General features: G+C 44.1%; 1 protein-coding gene across 1 annotated transcript in view; it reads left to right on the forward strand.

The window, feature by feature from the left end:
- LOC126191458 (monocarboxylate transporter 1-like) overlaps positions 1-19,501 on the forward strand; it is a 128,425-nt gene that overhangs the window by 78,868 nt on the left and 30,056 nt on the right. The window contains exons 4-5 of the mRNA XM_049932335.1: positions 1,272-1,415; positions 17,817-18,293. Coding sequence (XP_049788292.1) covers positions 1,272-1,415; positions 17,817-18,293 — 621 coding nt within the window. The remainder of the gene's footprint in view (positions 1-1,271; positions 1,416-17,816; positions 18,294-19,501) is intronic.

The raw sequence follows: 19,501 nt of genomic DNA on the forward strand, positions 1-19,501 counted from the left end.
GGTTTCAAGACTATAGAGGAACTGAAACCATATGGAAATGAATTTGTAGTTGAAAAGTTGGAATGCATTGGGCATGTGCAAAAACGTATAGGTGTACGGCTTCGAAGGCTCAAACAAACTTTGGGTTCAAGTAAGCTCAGTGATGGAAAGACAATAGGAGGGAGAGGCAGGCTTACTGATGAGGTGATTGAACGTCTACAGAGATACTATGGGTATGCTATAAGGCAAAATAGTAGTAATGTTAGTGACATGCGAAAAGCAGTGTGGGCATTGTTCCTTCATACTGCCTCTTCCAATGAATACCCTCAACACAGCCTGTGCCCAAAAGATTCCTGGTGCAAATATAATGCAAAAAAGGACTATGATCACAAACATGGTTTGCCAGCAGCTGTGATAAATGCAATAAAACCAATTTTTCATGACTTTGCACAGCCAGAATTGTTACACAAATGTCTACACGGAAAGACGCAGAATCCTAATGAGAGCGTAAACAATTTGATTTGGAAAGTGATTCCTAAAAGGGTGTTTGTAAGCATAAAAACACTGCACTTCGGCATTTATGATGCAATAGCAACCTACAACCAAGGGAACAGTGTGAAGTGTGAAGTTCTGAAGGCATTAGGATTTACAGATGGGGTGAACACTGTACCAGCACTAAGAAATATTGACAGAGAAAGGATAAGAGGAGCAGAAAGAAGAGAAAGGCATATGAAGTATGATGGAACAACAGGCCAGAAAAGAAGACAGAAGAGGAAGCTTTTGGAGGATGAAGAAGAAGACCCTGATAATCCATACTATAGTGCAGGAATGTATTGAGAAACTTTGATAGCCATTTCCTGCAAACTAGAATTTTTCGAATATAAGGAACATTTTCTCAAAATCCACTCAAGCTAGAGAGATGAAATTTTTATACAGCACTCCTAGTGGTCAAACTTACATTTTACACAGCCATTTGGCAATATGTTCAGTAGTTTCATTTCAGTTTAATTATAAAGCAATTATTTGTAAAGAAATTTGGGTCATTAATAAAAAAAATAATTGGAAGGAAACTAGAAAAGATACTCCAAAATCCCTCTGTCATAACTGCAATACTAAACCACTTAATATGTAAAAAAAATTCAAATTTTTATATTTGGTAGTTTATTCATAAATGTTCCTCAAACTTAGTGATTTTAACATGGAAAGCATAGGCACCTCCAGCTCCCCTTAGAGAGATCATGTATGCTTCTTGTCCACAAATTTCCAGAAGTAACTGTGTACGTCTTTTTCAGGTCTTCTCACGGGGCCGCTGCTGAAGAAATTCAGTATACGTCAAGTGGCTTTCAGCGGGGGCTGTCTAATAGTGTCGGGGCTCCTTCTCACCAGTTTTGCCAATTCGTTCATCCACATCATTATCACCTACAGCATCTTCATAGGTCAGTGATTCGACTTACCAACTTTGTCAAAACGCGTCTTCCACGATTATTCTCGTTCTTTGCAGTTGGATCTGTTCCGTTAATCTTTTCCTGCCACGCTCTCTTTTCCTTCTTTCTTTCTTTCTTTTTTTTCTTCTTCTTCTTCTTCTTGTTATTTTGTAGTCGTTGTCGTAATGGGGAAACGAAGCGATTTATCTAACGCCCAAAGGGGGATATCATTGGCTTTCAGGTCAAGGATGGAAGCATTTCTAAAACGACTAAGTTTCTATACTGTTTGGGTGCAACCGTGATTAAAATATACCGAGCATGGTAAAATGACATCATCCAAAACCAGCGCCCGGCCATGTTCACGGGTGAACGACGGTATGAGTATGGGTGAATAGATGTGCAACTGTTGAGTAACAGGCCTTCCAGATGAACTAAGGGTCTCCCAATAGTGTCCTCTCAATGAACATTGCTGCGTATGGACCTCCATAATAGGCGTCTGGTTCATGCACCCATGCTGACTATTGTTCACTGACGACGAAGACTGGAATTTGCACACTAATACCGTAGCTGGACGTTCACTGAGTGGTGACAGGTGGCCATTTTACCTGAATCAAGTTTTACACTCAGCCTGAGAGATATCTGTTGGCGTGCATGGTTCTGCAACAGTTGTCGTAACTGGTCCAGGTCAGTGGATGGAGCATTTTGGTCTGTGAAATGCTTTCGTCGCAGTGGTCTCATCATTCTGGAAGTCGCAACTGAGCAACAAAAATGTGTATGTATCCTTGGGACCATGTTCAGCCCTACATGCAGTTTTTTTTCTTCAGCACGATGGCATCTAGCACCAGGACAGTGCTATGTGTTTTACCATTACCAGTATACGTGCGGTGTTTGGAGACCACCAGGATGCGTTTACGGTACTCCCCTGTCACCGAACTCTCGACATTTGAACCGAGTCGAGAATCTGAAGCACCACGTCGATCAGGCTGTTCGACCGCCCAGGTGCCATGTCGATGACTCCACTCCAGACGTTCCTTCTGTGAAGACGCGTCAGAGGCAGACATACATCAGGACTCCGGCAGTAAAGGCCACTCTGCCGAGTGAGGGTTGATTGAAAGTTGGCAGCATTGGTATGCGGCAGGCACTGGCTTGTTCCATAGCCTGTTCTCTACAGCTCCAGTTGGCGGGAAGCCTTATCACGGAACAGTTGTTACATTGTAAAGTATGAAACCCTGCGCAGACGGTCGGTCAATGCGATTTAAGCAACGTGCAGTCACTGAATTCTTGACAGCAGAAGTTGTCACCCCAAAGGAGATTCATCAGAGAATGAATGCAGTTTATGATGATTGTTGATTTGAGTTCTGTGCGTCGTTGGGCGACGTGACAAACAAAGAGTTGGACGTCCTGTGACAGCAATCACCGAGTTTCACAAGCAAAATGTTGACATATTGATTCACGACGATCGTCGTATCACTCACAGAGAAACTTCATGCACAATCGGCATTCCACAAGAACGTGTGGTGTCATATTATTGCTTTGCTTGGTTATGGGGAGATCTGTGCACAATGGGTACCCCGGATGCTGACTCCTGAAATGAAAGTGCAAAGACTTGAAATTAGCAAGGAACTCCTCTCACGTTACGAGAATAAAGGTGACGCCTTTCTCCATTCAATTGTGACAGGAGACGAAACGTGGGTACACTATTATGACCCGGAGACGAAACGTCAGTCTATGGAATATCGACACAAAGACTCGCCCCAGAAAAAGAAATTCAAGATGCAGCCGTCAGCTGGAAAGATTATGGCCACAGTGTTCTGGGAAGCAGATGGTGTTATCCATGTTGACTTCCTTGATCGTGGAACAACAATAAATTCAGAGCGTTACATCACAATTTTGCGAACTCTGAAACGACGGCTAACAAGTGGCCGAAAGGAAAAGGGAAATGTTTTCCTTCAGCATGTCAATGCAAAAACACGCACTTCACGTGCCACCACAGCAGAACTTCAGAGACTGAATCTCAACACCTTGCGGCATCCTCCATGCAGTCCATATTTAGCATAGTCTGACTTCCGTATGTTCCCGATAGTGAAAGACAATCTGCGGGGTCACCATTATTCTTCTGATGAAGACGTTGAGAGAACTGTGAGACTTGGTTGCGGAAACAAAGTGTCGACTTCTTCCGTCGACTTCTTCAGAAAACTTGTTCATCGTTGGCAGAAATGTATCCAATTAGCTGGGAATTATGTGGAAAAGTGAATATTGGTAATTAAAGATCACAGTCTAAGGATTATTTCTGCGTTTTATCTATTAAAACATTCCCATCCAAACCCCAGTTAACGAAGATCGAGGCATTACTTTTTATTCAATCCTCGTAATAATACACTGAGACCTACTCTTTTGCCGTTTCTTTAGTAATTTCTATTTGTTTTTGTGTTGTTTGAATGTTTTGACGTAGGATCTCCGCATCTTTTTCAAGAGACAAGCAGTCTCATGAGTTAATAAAATTTCGTGATTCGATTCGTTGGTTGATTCTAATCTGTAATTTTAGTTTCTCCGGCGCTTGGACTACCTTCTCTAAGATTGTGCTGAAAAATAATGGAGAGAGTCTGCCTTTGCTGGCTCCTTTTTTAATTTTAAAATTTATGCAACTAAAATTTACCTTTCATTTTGTGCCATGTAGTGTTTCACTGATAACTACAGAGGTTTCTAAGTAAAGGCTTCGTTCTTTTGGAATTTGGAAAAAAGATTTGTGGCCAACTGAATCTAAGAATTTTTTTTAAAAAATTTACTACTGTAGATACTGCTTTATTATTATAAATGTTTAATGTCTGAGAGTTGTACATAAGATCAATTTGGTCCGATATCTCTTTCATATTGACCTATTGTGCCTTGTGTTTGTTGCAGAGTCTCTGTGAGGAAGAATGGTAATTTTTCTGTCATTATCATCAGTTCTGTATCCCTTCTTATATTGTTGATCTTTGAAAGCAATTTTCCTTTCTCTATTTACTTAAAATCCTCTGTACTTCTTTCAGTGCTTTCTCTTTCTCATTCCGTACTTCCCTCTCTCACCTCCCCCCTTTTCCCCTCCTCTCTCTCCCTCAGTGGTGTGTGTGTGTGTGTGTGTGTGTGTATGTTAGAGGTTGGCAGTCTCCGCGAATCTATCGATGTTTGCCTGCTCTGTCCTGAAATTTCTGTTAATCTCTTCATTTGATATCTAAAAGGATGTTTGATTTTCATCTTACTACTGTCAGTTACGTATGACTATTAAAGCAAAACCACCATCTACGAGGGTTTAGTGTGTTGGACCTCTATTAGTCTTTCACATGTTAATCCACATTTATTTTGACAGATATCTGGAATACATTTCTCGGTCAAAAATTTGAAATACACTTGCGGGATATACACTCCTGGAAATTGAAATAAGAACACCGTGAATTCATTGTCTCAGGAAGGGGAAACTTTATTGACACATTCCTGGGGTCAGATACATCACATGATCACACTGACAGAACCACAGGCACATAGACACAGGCAACAGAGCATGCACAATGTCGGCACTAGTACAGTGTATATCCACCTTTCGCAGCAATGCAGGCTGCTATTCTCCCATGGAGACGATCGTAGAGATGCTGGATGTAGTCCTGTGGAATGGCTTGCCATGCCATTTCCACCTGGCGCCTCAGTTGGACCAGCGTTCGTGCTGGACGTGCAGACCGCATGAGACGACGCTTCATCCAGTCCCAAACATGCTCAATGGGGGACAGATCCGGAGATATTGCTGGCCAGGGTAGTTGACTTACACCTTCTAGAGCACGTTGGGTGGCACGGGATACATGCGGACGTGCATTGTCCTGTTGGAACAGCAAGTTCCCTTGCCGGTGTAGGAGTGGTACAACGATGGGTTCGATGAGGATTTGGATGTACCGTGCACTATTCAGTGTGCCCTCGACGATCACCAGTGGTGTACGGCCAGTGTAGGAGATCGCTCCCCACACCATGATGCCGGGTGTTGGCCCTGTGTGCCTCGGTCGTATGCAGTCCTGATTGTGGCGCTCACCTGCACGGCGCCAAACACGCATACGACCATCATTGGCACCAAGGCAGAAGCGACTCTCATCGCTGAAGACGACACGTCTCCATTCGTCCCTCCATTCACGCCTGTCGCGACACCACTGGAGGCGGGCTGCACGATGTTGGGGCGTGAGCGGAAGACGGCCTAACGGTGTGCGGGACCGTAGCCCAACTTCATGGAGACGGTTGCGAATGGTCCTCGCCGATACCCCAGGAGCAACAGTGTCCCTAATTTGCTGGGAAGTGGCGGTGCGGTCCCCTACGGCACTGCGTAGGATCCTACGGTCTTGGCGTGCATCCGTGCGTCGCTGCGGTCCGGTCCCAGGTCGACGGGCACGTGCACCTTCCGCCGACCACTGGCGACAACATCGATGTACTGTGGAGACCTCACGCCCCACGTGCTAAGCAATTCGGTGGTACGTCCACCCGGCCTCCCGCATGCCCACTATACGCCCTCGCTCAAAGTCCGTCAACTGCACATACGGTTCACGTCCACGCTGTCGCGGCATGCTACCAGTGTTAAAGACTGCGATGGAGCTCCGTATGCCACGGCAAACTGGCTGACACTGACGGCGGCGGTGCACAAATGCTGCGCAGCTAGCGCCACTCGACGGCCAACACCGCGGTTCCTGGTGTGTCCGCTGTGCCGTGCGTGTGATCATTGCTTGTACAGCCCTCTCGCAGTGTCCGGAGCAAGTATGGTGGGTCTGACACACCGGTGTCAATGTGTTCTTTTTTCCATTTCCAGGAGTGTATTAGTAACACCAGTTTTATGTAATTCGTCACACAGTAGAGTAGTCTGTTTGCTTAAAGATGATTCTAAATGAATGCAGTGGAGTTTATCCTCTAAAAGATACTGATAGTCATCGAAAATGATGCATTTGGTGAATAAAGTGCCAGGGACACTGTTTAACTTCAACCACATGTTCATTAGACGACAAGAAGATATGTGAATTCCGACATCAAAAGTTTAGTAGAGAACATTTTTCTTGATAATTGTCTTCCGAAGCATATAATACAACAAGGCATATTACAAGTCCTTAGCAGTGGTATTATTTCGAAAAGAGTTATTTTACCCTGTGGGAGGCGACCATACTGGACATAATGGAAGGCTAGTCCAGAACCATACAATAAAAATTAAACTAAATGATAACATATTTTATTTGCGCAAGCCCTCACGTGAGTACTACTGCTGGATACCTATGGATGATTGGGTCCCTACAAAATTCTTGCTGTAATTCGACCGACATGTAACCGTCACCAAGACGCTGCCACGTCGAAATTTAGTTTTCATTTTGAACGTCTGCGATAGATGTGACTTATCTGTTGTTGTAAACAGGTTGAACGATGACTCACAGGGCCACGTTAGTATTTTCCGATTGTAATTGGCCTAAGCTACATGTCCTCGGCACCATTTGCTTTTACTAATGCGTTCTTCGTAGTCATGTGACATTCTCAGACTGGCATTAGCTTGCAGATTTTTAAGATTCGATGCTTAGAGAGTATTATAAGAGCAATAACGGGCCTTAAGTATGACATGCGTATTTATTAGATCGATGATCTCTCTCAGAAGTGAGGTCATTTGGCTCAAGTCTAAACGATGTTCTACTCCGTCTTGGATTGACAGCATGAGGTATGTTACTTTCAGCTGGTTTGATGCTGCTTTCCAGGTTAGTCTATCCTGTGCAAATCTTCATCTCAGCATAACTACTGATACATACGTCCAATAGAATCTGGACACTGTAATCGTGTGTCGACTTCTTTCTACCATTATTAACCCACACACTTCGCTCCTTTACCAAATTTACTATTATACCTTGCCTCAGGTGTACTATCCAACAAACCATAATTTTTCTTTTTCCTCAATTCTGTTCGGTAACTACATGTCAGTTACTAAATATACCCATCTAATCCTCAGTGTTCCTCTATACCACAACATTTCTAATTATATTCATCACAGTGTAGTAGTCTGCCCCTGGTAGCTGGTCAGCGCGATGGAATGTCTTACCTAACGGCCTGGGTTCGATTCCCGGGTGGGTCGGAGATTTTATCCGCTCAGGGTATGGATGTTGTGTTGTCCTTATCATCATCATTTCATCTCCTCGACACGCAAGTCGCCGAAGTGACGTCAACTCGAAGGACTTGCACCATGTGAACGCTCTACCCGACGGGAGGCCCTAGCCACACGGCATTTACATTTACATTTTACAGTGGAGTAGTCTGGTTCCATTCTTCTGTAAGTAATTCATGTGATTGTTTTTGCAACCAACTGCGAACCTCCATTAAAGGCCTTCTCGGTTTATATTCTGATTTATTTTGCTCCTATCGGACTCTTCTATATGAGTTCTATTTAGGGAAAACGCTTCGTTACGAAATAAACACGACCATATGCCTAATACGAAACGTGTAGAGATGTCTGTGCATTGGCGGAGCTGCCATTTATACTTAGGTGATTCATGTGAAATTGTTTCCGGCGTGACTGCGGCCGTACGACGAATTAGCGGAGGTGCAAGCGGAATGGTAGTTGGAGCTAGACGCATGGGATGTTCCATTTCTGAAGTCGTTAGGGAGTTCAGCATTCCAAGATCCACTGTGTCAAAAGTGTGCCGAGAGCACAAAATTTCAGGCATTTCTTCTCACCACGGACGACGAAGTGGCCGACGGCCTTCACTTAACGACCGAGTGCAGCGGCGTTTGTGTAGAGTTGTCACTGCTAAGAGACAAGCAACACTGTGTGAAATAACCTCAGAAATCAATGTGGGACGTACCACAGAAGTATCCGTTAGGACAGTGAGGCGACTTTCGGCGTTAATGCGCTATAGCAGCAGACAAGCGACGCCAGTGCCTTTGCTAACAGCACGACATCGCCTGCCGCGCCTCTCTTGGGCTCGTGACAAGGTCGGTTTGACACTAGACGACTGGAAGGCCGTGTCCTGGTCAGATGAACTCCGATTTCGGTTGGCAAGAGCTGATGGTAGGGTTCATGTGTGGCGCAGAACCTACGAAGCCATGGACCTAAGTTGTCAACAAGGCACTGTGCAAGCTGGTGGTGGCTCCATAATGGTGTGAGCTGTAGTTGCATGGACTCTTTCCTCTGGCCCAAGTGAATCGTTCATTGATTGGAAATGGTTACATGCGGCAGTTTGGAGACCATTTGTAGCCATTCATGGACTGAATATTCCCAGACGAGATGGTCAGTTAGACCGTCGGCGAGATCGCATCGCTAGTTCCTGCTACTGCTAAGGCGAGTACACCGTTCGCTTGTTACATATTTTTACGAGCTTCAAACAGGAGGAGTGCATTAATGGATAGGAACTGTGATTGTTGTGTCCAGATGCGAGCTGAGCTGGCGACCCATCGCTCACAGCTGCGGGCTGCGTTGGCTTCCGTCACACAGCTTGAGGCTGCTGCCAAGGGGCGTCACTGTGGGGGACCGGACGCGGGGTTGCGAGGGAGGTCGAGCACGTCCCACGTGTCCTCCGATCGGTCCACTACTGTGACCTCCCCGGGTACTGCCTGCACTGAGGTTGACCTCTCACCCGTGGTCGAGTGGGAGGTCATTCCAAAGTCTGGCAGGCAGCGAAAAACTTTCCGAGGGACCGATCGTAGGACCTCCCCGGTTCGTTTGACGAACAGGTTTCGGGCGTTGTCTCGCTGACGATGTCTCTGAACCGGATGCAGTCGTCCACCCCATTCCAGAGGAAGCTTATCGGCCCACAAGGTCTGGGTATTCGCAGAGGGTGGGTTTGCTGGTAGTTGGGAGCTCCAACGATTGGCGCGTAATGGAGCCCCTTAGGAACATGGCTGCCAAGGAAGGGAAGGCAGCCAGTGTGCACTCTATGTGCATCCCGGGGGGGAGTCATTCCGAATGTGGTAATGGGGCTTCCGGGACCTATGAAGAGTACACGGTGCAGCCAACTGCAGGTGGTGGCTCATGTCGGTACTAATGACGTGTGTCGCTTTGGATCGAGGCAGGTTCTGTCTGGTTTCGGGCGGCTAGCGGAAACGGTAAAGACTGCCAGTCTTGTCTCCGAGATTAAGGCAGAGCTCACCATCTGCAGCATCGTCTATAGAACCGATTGTGGTCCTTTGGTGCAGAGCCGAGTTGAGGTTCAGGCGGTTCTGTGACCGTGTAGGATGCAGATTCCTTGACTTGCGCCATCGGGTGGTGGGTTTCCGGGTTTCGCTTAATAGGTCAGGAGTCCACTACACACAGGAGGCGGCTACACGTGTAGCGGGGGCGGTGTGGAAGGGACTGGGCGGTTTTTTAGGTTAGAGGGTCTCAGGGAACCACAGAAGGGGCGTCCGTCAGAAAGTGGGCAGGTAAAACACAGTAAGGTAGTTGTAGAAACGATTGGTTTTGTAAGTTGTTGTAGCTGTGTGGGGAAAGAACCAGAGCTCCAAGCCCTCACAGAAAGCACTGAAGCTCAAATAGTTGTAGGTACAGAGAGCTGGCTAAAGCAGGAAATAAGTTCAGCCGAAATTTTTTCAAACGATCTAACAGTGTTCAGAAAGGATAGATTAAATACAGTTGATGGTGGAGTATTTATTGCTTTCAGAGGTAGTTCACCTTGTAGCGAAACTGAAGTAGATAGTTCGTGTGAAATTGTATGGGTAGAAGTTATACCTGACAATCGAACTAAACTATTAACTGGATCGTTTTACCGACCCCCGACTCAGAAGACATAGTTACTGAACAGTTCAAAGGATACTTGAGTCTCATTTAAAATAAGTACCCCACTCATATAATTATAGTCGGTGGTGATTTCAATCTACCCTCGATATGCCGGAAAAATTATACGTTTAAAGCCGGCGGCAGGCATAAAACATCATCCGAAATTGTACTTAATGCTTTCTCAGAAAAAAAAATTAGTTCATGAGCCCACTCGAAGCGTAAATGGTTGCGAAAGCATACTTGACCTCTTAGCAACAAATAATCCTGGACAAATAGTGAGTGTTGTGCCGAATACAGGGATTAGCGACCGCAAGGCAGTTGCTGCTAGGCTGAATACCGTAACACCTACAACCATCAAAAAGAAACGCAAAGTATATCTATTTAAAAAAGCTAATGAAAATGCTCTTAATGCCTTTTTAAGAGACAGTCTTTACTCCTTCCGATCTGATCATGTAAGTGTAGAAAAGTTGTGGAATGTTTTCAAAGAGATAGTATCAACAGCAACTGACAGATATATACCACATGAATTAATAAGTGATGGTACTGATCCCCCATGGTACACAAAACGGGTCAGAGCGTAGTTGCAGAAGCAACGAAAAAAAGGCATGCCAAATTTTAAAGAACGCAAACTCCCGAAGATTGGCAAAGTTTTACAGAAGTTCGAAATATGGCGCGTACTTCAATGGGAGATGCTTTTCATAATATCCACAACGAAATTATGTCTCGGAAACCCAGAGAGATTCTGGTCATATATAAAGCACACCAGTGGCAAGGCACAATCAATACCTTCACTCCGCGATAACAACGGTGAAGTCAGTGATGACAGTGCCACTGTTATTAAGTTATTAAACACGGTTTTACGAAACTTCTTCACCAAAGAAGACGAAGTAAATATTCCTGAATTCCAATCAAGAACGACTGCCAAGATGAGAAACATAAAAGTACATATCCTCTGTGTAACAAAGCAGCTTAAATCACTTAATAAAGGCAAGGCCTCCGGTCCAGATTGTATACCAGTCAGGTTCCTCCCAGAGTATGCTGATAAAATAGCTCCATATTTAGAAATTATATACTACAACCCGCTCACAGAAAGATACGTACCTAAAGACTGGAAAATTGCTCAAGTCACACCATACCCATAAATGCAAGTAGGAGTAATCCGCTGGATTACAGGCCTGTATCGATTTGCAGTAGGGTTTTAGAACATATACTGTATTCGAACATTATCAAGTACCTCGAAGAAAACGATTTATTGACATGCAGTCAGCACGGATTCAGAAAATATCGTTCTTGTGAAACACAACTAGCTCTTTATACTCATGAAGTAATAAGTGCTATCCACAAGGATGTCAAATTGATTCCATATTTTTAGATTTCCAGAAGGATTTCGACACCGTTCCTCACATGCGTCTTCTAATCAAACTGCGTGCCTAGGGAGTAGCGCCTCAGTTGTGCGACTGGACTCGCGATTTCCTGTCAGAAAGGTCACAGTTCGTAGCAATAGACGGAAAGTCATCGAGTAAAACAGAAGTAATATCCGGCGTCCCCCAAGGAAGTGTTATAGGCCCTCTATTGTTCCTGATCTATATTAACGACATGGGAGACAATTTGAGTAACCGTCTTAGATTGTCTGCAAATGATGCAGTCATTTACCGTCTTGTAAAGTCATCAGATGATGAAAACGACTTGCAAAATGATTTAGATAAGGAATCTGTATGGTGCGAAAAGCGGCAATTGACCCTGAATAAAGAAAATTGTGAAGTTATTCACATGATTACTAAAAGAAATCAACTAAATTTCGATTATTCGATAAGTAACACAAAACTGAGGACTGTAAATTCAACTAAATACTTAAGGATTACGATTACAAATAACCTAAATTAGAACGATCACATAGATAATATTGTGGGTAGAGCAAACCAAAGACTGCTATTCATTGGCAGAATACTTAGAAGGTGCAACAGGTCTACCAAAGAGACTGCTTATTCTACGCTTGTCCGCCCTATTCTGGAGTACTGTTGTGCGGTGTGGGATCCTTATTAGGTGCGACTGACGGATGACATGGAAAAGGTACAAAGAAGGGCAGCTCGTTTTGTATTATCGCGAAATAGGGGAGACAGTGTCACGGACATGACATGTGAATTGGAGTGGCAGTCATTAAAACAAAGGTGTTTTTCGTTGCGACGGGATCTTCTCATGAAATTTCAAACACCAGTTTTCTTCTCCGATTGCGAAAACATTCTATTGACAACCACCTACACAGGGAGAAATGATCATCACGATAAAATAAGAGAAATCAGGGCTCGCACGGAAAAATTAAGTGCTCGTTTTTCCCGCGTGCCGTTCGAGAGTGGAACGGTAGAGAGACAGCATGAAGGTGGTTCTTTGAACCCTCTTCCAGGCACTTTGTGAATAGCAGAGTAATCACGTAGATGTAGATGTAGATGGATGACAATGCACCATGTCACTGGGCCAAAATGTGCTGCGAATGGAGTTTGTAGTAAAGAAATAAAAAATTAAGTTAAATTAAATAATCATTTCCGATGCTGAAGTTATGCAGCATGAACAGCGAAAATGTAGGAGGGTTTCCTAAAGGTTTCAAATTATATGTATGTAGCTAATACTCGCAGCTATGCTCGCATATGAGTAGTTCTCTTATGACGAGTGATGGAAAGCAAGTAAGCTATTGTACGTGCAATAACGTCAGCTGCTCTCGCATGTCTGTATTTTCAGGTAAGCGTAGCACAATGACCGGATGCCCCTCCTCCCCTAAGTAACAGCAAACATGATGACGTGGTATGTATCCGTGATGCTGCAGATCAGTGCATGTGAAGGGGTCTTGTCAGGTACGCGCATCTATGTAGTGTGCTACTGAAGTAGCCATGCATTATACAACGTTACAATATACAACAAATTTAATAATTTTTTAACATAATTTATTTTCAGTGATGTGAAAAAATGTGTTTTGTCTTCTACTTCACAAACTCTTCACTTTTTCGCGCGTATTACATTATCTACATCTACATTTACATCAATACGCCGCAAGCCACCCGACGGTGTGCGGCGGAGGGTACTTTGAGTACCTCTATCGGTTCTCCCTTCTATTCCAGTCTCGTATTGTTCGTGGACTGAAAGATTGTCTTTATGCCTCTGTGTGGGATCTAATCTCTCTGTTTTTATCCTCATGGTCTCTTCGCGAGATATACATAGGAGGGAGCAATATACTGCTTGACTCGTCGGTGAAGGTACGTTCTCGAAACTTCAACAAAAGCCCGTACCAAGCTACTGAGCATCTCTCCTGCAAAGTCTTCCACTGGAGTTTATCTAGCATCTCCGTAACGCTTTCGCGATTACTAAATGATCCTGTAACGAAGCGCTCTGCTCTCCGTTGGATCTTCTCTATCTCTTATATCAACCTTATCTGGTACGGATCCCACACTGCTGAGCAGTATTCAAGCAATGGGCGAACAAGGGTACTGTAACCTACTTCCTTTGTTTTCGGATTGCATTTCCTTTGGATTCTTCCAATGAATCTCAGTCTGGCATCTGCTTTACCAACGATCAACTTTATATGATCAGTCCATTATAAATTACTCCTAATGCGTACTCCCAGATAATTTATGGAATTAACTGCTTCCAGTTGCTGACCTGCTATTCTGTAGCTAAATGATAAGGGATCTATCTTTCTATGTATTCGCAGCACATTACACTTGTCTACATTGAGATTCAATTGCCATTCCCTGCACCATGCGTCAATTCGCTGCAGATCCTCCTGCATTTCAGTACAATTGTCCATCGTTACAACCTCTCGATACACCACAGCATCATCTGCAAAAAGCCTCAGTGAACTTCCGATGTTATCCACAAGGTCATTTATGTATATTGTGAATAGCAACGCTCCTATGACACTCCCCTGCGGCACACCTGAAATCACTTTTACTTCGGAAGACTTCTCTCCATTGAGAATGACATGCTGCGTTCTGTTATCTAGGAACTCTTCAATCCAATCACACAATTGGTCTGATAGTCCATATGCTCTTACTTTGTTCATTAAACGACTGTGGGGAACTGTATCTAACGCCTTGCGGAAGTCAAGAAACACGGCATCTACCCGTTAACCCGTGTCTATGGCCCTCTGAGTCTCGTGGACAAATAGCGCGAGCTGTGTTTCACACGATCGTCTTTTCGAAACCCATTCTGATTCCTACAGAGTAGATTTCTAGTCTCCAGAAAAGTCATTATACTCGAACATAATGTGTGTTCCAAAATTCTACAACTGATTGACGTTAGGGATATAGGTCTATAGTTCTGCACATCTGTTCGACGTCCCTTCTTAAAAACAAGGATGACCTGTGCCCTTTTCCAATCCTTTGGAACGCTACGCTCTTCTAGAGACCTACGGTACACCGCTGCAAGAAGGGGGGCTAGTTCCTTCGCGTACTCTGTGTAAAATCGAACTGGTATCCCATGAGGTCCAGCGGCCTTTCCTCTTCTGAGCGATTTTAATTGTTTCTCTATCCCTCTGTCGTCTATTTCGATATCTACCATTTTGTCATCTGTGGGACAAAAAAAAATGGTTCAAATGGCTCTGAGCACTGTGGGACTTAACGACTGTGGTCATCAGTCCCCTAGAACTTAGAACTACTTAAACCTAACTAACCTAAGGACATCACACACATCCATGCCCGAGGCAGGATTCGAACCTGCGACCGTAGCAGTCGCGCGGTTCCGGACTGCGCGCCTAGAACCGCTAGACCACCGCGGCCGGCTGTGGGACAATTTAGAGACGGAACTACAGTGCAGTCTTCCTCTTATAGTATGGAAGTATGGATAAAACACCTTGAGGACAGATAAGTATTGTATACATTATGTTGGAACTTACTGTGTAGTACATACCAATCAGCAAAAGCGTTTTCACTAATATGATGTTCAAAAGTGAAAGAAGAAATAGCTTTTCCAAAGATTAACTATATTTACCTAATTGGCGTAATATTCTACAAATCAATAAATACCTAATACTGCTTTCTTAAGTAGCCTATGTTCTTCCTCGGTGTTCAAGCAACATCCGTACTACATTTTATCAAAATCGTTTCCGCGGTTAGACGCGAAAAGGCACAAACAAACACACATTCATGTATATAAAATAATAAATTACGATATGTTTTTTTGCGTGATCCGATTTTGATGAAGTAAAGCCTGTATGTTGCCTCAAGCTAAGCTCCCGTTAACTTTGAAAACCCCATGAAAATTCGAGTAGTACTCTTGGAAATTAGCTTGTTCAAACAGACAAATAGACAGACATGATGTTTTTAGATAAAATTTTAAACCACGGTATATGCTTTCGCAGTCCAGTTTTGATGAAATAAAGCATATATGCTGTTCCAAATTACTCTCACGGTACCTGCAAAATACCCACAAAAATTCGTCAATTAATTTTGGGGATCAGCGTATTCTAATACACAAACAGACAGATACGACGGTTTTATAATTTTTTTGTTAGTATCGACTGAAGTCCTTATCTACATACGGTAGACTACTTTTAGCGATAAATGCCATCTTTTTCTGCGCTAGTCAGCTTCTTATACAATTCTTGCTCTTTGACAACAACTGAATTGTTTATCCTGATTATTCGCTCTTAATTTTATAAACAACATGACTGATTTTGTGTTTCCAGGCTTTCATGAAATCTTTTATGGCAAACAGAATAGATCAATATTAGTTACTTCCATCTCCTGAAGTAGCGATATTGTTTACCCTTTCGGTACCAGTGGTTTTCGGTTGCAACTTCCATTTTATTTTTTGTTGAAGTACCCGTGCCTTTAACATGAAATCACCGATGCCGTTGCAGTAAAGAGACATCTAGTGGTACGCTGAGGTGCTTCTATGAACGTAATGCGTTGTGGGAGACATTTATAGGGTCGGCTCAGAGAATGTGCTTCATGATTTTAGGAGATCATTGACAGTGAAATTATGTCTAAAAAAAAGCACTCCGTCTTCAGGCCACAATTGGCCCATCTGGACCATCCGACCGCCGTGTGATCCTCAGCTGATGATGTGGATAGGAGGGGCATGTGGTCAGCACACCGTTCTCCCAGTCGTTACGATGGTTTTATTTGACCGGAGCCGCTACTATTCGGTCGAGTAGCTCCTCAATCGGCATCACGAGGCCGAGTGATCCCCGAAAAATGGCAACAGTGCATGGTGGCCCGGATGGTCACCCATCCAAGTGTCGGCCACGCCCGACAGCGCTTAACTTCGGTGATCTGACGGGAACCAGTGTATCCATTGTCATAAGGTCGTTGCCAAGTATGTCTAAAGCTATTGTAATATTAATTATGCACTACTGCTCTTATGAGTAGTTTGGATTTGAAACCAATGGGGCAGTTTATAGTTTTGACAGACAATTTATTTAAAATTTAGAACCAGTTTTGCTTCTTATTTTGGACTATAACTTGTTTTAGGCATTATACGTTCACGGCACCTACTAGATGTGGAATTATGTCTGTGCAAAAGAAGATTATGCTTTCAAATGTATAGCATGAAATGATGGGTAGTTCAGAACTGTATATCCCAGAAGTTCTGAACCACCTCCTTAAAACATACTGATGGTTTACTTTTTGCCAGTTTCATCTCACATTCTTTGTTCGTTACGTAATATTAGTTTTGAGAAATAAATTTTAAAATTATATTCCAAAATGAAATGACCAACTTAAAACAACTGAGCGCTAAGGTTTTACCAATTCTTTCTTGTATGGTTTGCTTACTATGATGTTGTTGTTGTGGTCTTCAGTCCTGAGACTGGTTTGATGTAGCTCTCCATGCTACTCTATCCTGTGCAAGCTTCTTCATCTCCCAGTACTACTGCAGCCTGCATCCTTCTGAATCTGCTTAGTGTATTCGTCTCTTGGTCTCCCTCAACGATTTTTACCCTCCACGATGCCCTCCAATACTGAACTGGTTATCCCTCGATGTCTCAGAACATGTCCTACCAACCGATCCCTTCTTCTAGTCAAGTTGTGCCACAAACTCCTCTTCTCCACAATTCTATTCAGTACCTCCTCATTAGTTACGTGATCTACCCATCTAATCTTCGGCATTCTTCTGTAGCACCACATTTCCAAAGCTTCTATTCTCTTCTTGTCCAAACTATTTATCGTCCATGTTTCACTTCCATACATGGCTACACTCCATACAAATATTTTCAGAAACGACTTCCTGACATTTAAATCTATACTCGATGTTAACAAATGTTTCTTCATCAGAAACGCATTCCTTGCCATTGCCAGTCTACATTTTATATCCTCTCTACTTCGACCATCCTTACTATGATAATGAGCGTTAAGTTGGTTGTTTGGGGAAGGAGACCAGACAGCGTGGTCATCGGTCTCATCGGATTAGGGAAGGATGGGGAAGGAAGTCGGCCGTGCCCTTTCAGTGGAACCATCCCGGCATTTGCCTGGAGTGATTTAGGGAAATCACGGAAAACCTAAATCAGGATGGCCGGACGCGGGATTGAACCGTCGTCCTCCCGAATGCGAGTCCAGTGTCTAACCACTGCGCCACCTGATAATGAGCGTTAATTATGTCAAAATTTTGTAAATAATGTTTTTTGATATTGGTGGGACTACAGGGTTCGGGAAACGTACTTATGTTCAGCTCACTTTCGACAGGTCTCGGCTTTGGGCTGGTCGCTCCCTCCGGCTTCATAGTAGTGAAAACGTACTTCTTGAAGGCGCGAGGTCGTGCCGTCGGCATGTACATGTCGGGTGGAAACGTTGGCCAGATGGCGATGCCGCACGTGGTGCGTTTCCTGCTGGAGAACTACGGCTTCACCGGCACCATGATGGTTCTGGGAGCCGTGGCCATGCACGGACCCGTGGGCAGCCTCCTCTTCCACCCGCTGGAGTGGCACGCCGAGCGCCGACCCGTCGCCAGCGAGTTGAAGCCGCTCAAGGGCGAGCCACACGGGTCCACGGACGGCGCTACAGTGGACGTGGATCGCACTAAGCTCCGGCAGCCGAGGCACTTCACCTCCGTGACGTCACTAGCCAACTCCGAACTGGGCGACGTGAACGAAGCCGTGCCCGTACACTACAGCAAGCGTCTGCCCACCACTGGCGAAGAGGACACGAGATCAGTTCGACAGAGTGAGTACCAACGAACAGATTCCTGTGAATTACTAGAACTTTCTTGAGCATTCAGTCTCATTCAGTGACTGCAATTCCATGAGCTGTCCCAGAGAACTGCTTGTCAGCTGCAGCCATCGGTAACTCTTCCCTACATAGCCATTCTGGAGACAGTACATCTACATCTACATGGATAATCTGCAAAACACATTTAAGTGCCTGGCAGAGTGTTCATTGAATCACCTTCAAAATTCTCTATTAATCCAATCTCGTATAGCGTGCGGAAAGAATGAACACCTATATCTTTCCGTACGAGCTCTGATTACCCTTATTATATATATATATATATATATATATATATATATGTGTGTGTGTGTGTGTGTGTTCAAATGTGTGTGAAATCTTATGGGACTTAACTGCTAAGGTCATCAGTCCCTAAGCTTACACTCTACTTAACCTAAATTATCCTAAGGACAAACACACACACCCATGCCCGAGGGAGGACTCGAACCTCCGCCGCAATCAGCCGCCCACTCCATGACTGCAGCGCCTCAGACCGCGCGGCTTGTTTTATCTAGGTGATCGTTCCGCCCTATGTAGGTCCGTGTCAACAAAATATTTTCGCATTCGGAGGAGAAAGTTTGTGGTAGGAATTTCGTGAGAAGATTCCGTCGCAACGCGAAACGCCTTTCTTCTAATGATTTCCAGCCCAAATCCCGTATCATTTCTGTGACACTCTCTCTCATATTTCGCGATAATACAAAACGTGCTGCCTTTATTTGAAGTTTTTCGATGTACTCCGTCAGTCCTGCTTGGTAAGGATCCCACAGCGCGCAGCAGTATTCTAAAAGAGGACGGACAAGCGTAGTAGGTCTGTTACATTTTCTACGTGTCCTGCCAATAAAACGCAGCCTTTGGTTAGCCTTCCCCATAACATTTTCTATCTATTCTTTCCAATTTAAGTTGTTCGTAATTGAAATACCTAGGTACTTAGTTGAATTTACGGCTTTTAGCTTAGACTGGTTTATCGTGTAACCGAAGTTTAACGAGTTCCTTTCAGTACTCATGTGGATGACCTCACACTTTTCGTTATTTAGGGTCAACTGCCACTTTTCGCACCATTCAGATATCTTTTCTAAACCGTTTTGCAGTTTGTTTTGATCTTCTGATGACTTTATTAGTCGATAAACGACAGCGTCATATGCAAACAACCGAAGATTCCCTCCAAA

The sequence above is a fragment of the Schistocerca cancellata genome, chromosome 6, assembly GCF_023864275.1.
Source record: "Schistocerca cancellata isolate TAMUIC-IGC-003103 chromosome 6, iqSchCanc2.1, whole genome shotgun sequence".
Taxonomy (NCBI): Eukaryota; Metazoa; Arthropoda; class Insecta; order Orthoptera; family Acrididae; genus Schistocerca; species Schistocerca cancellata.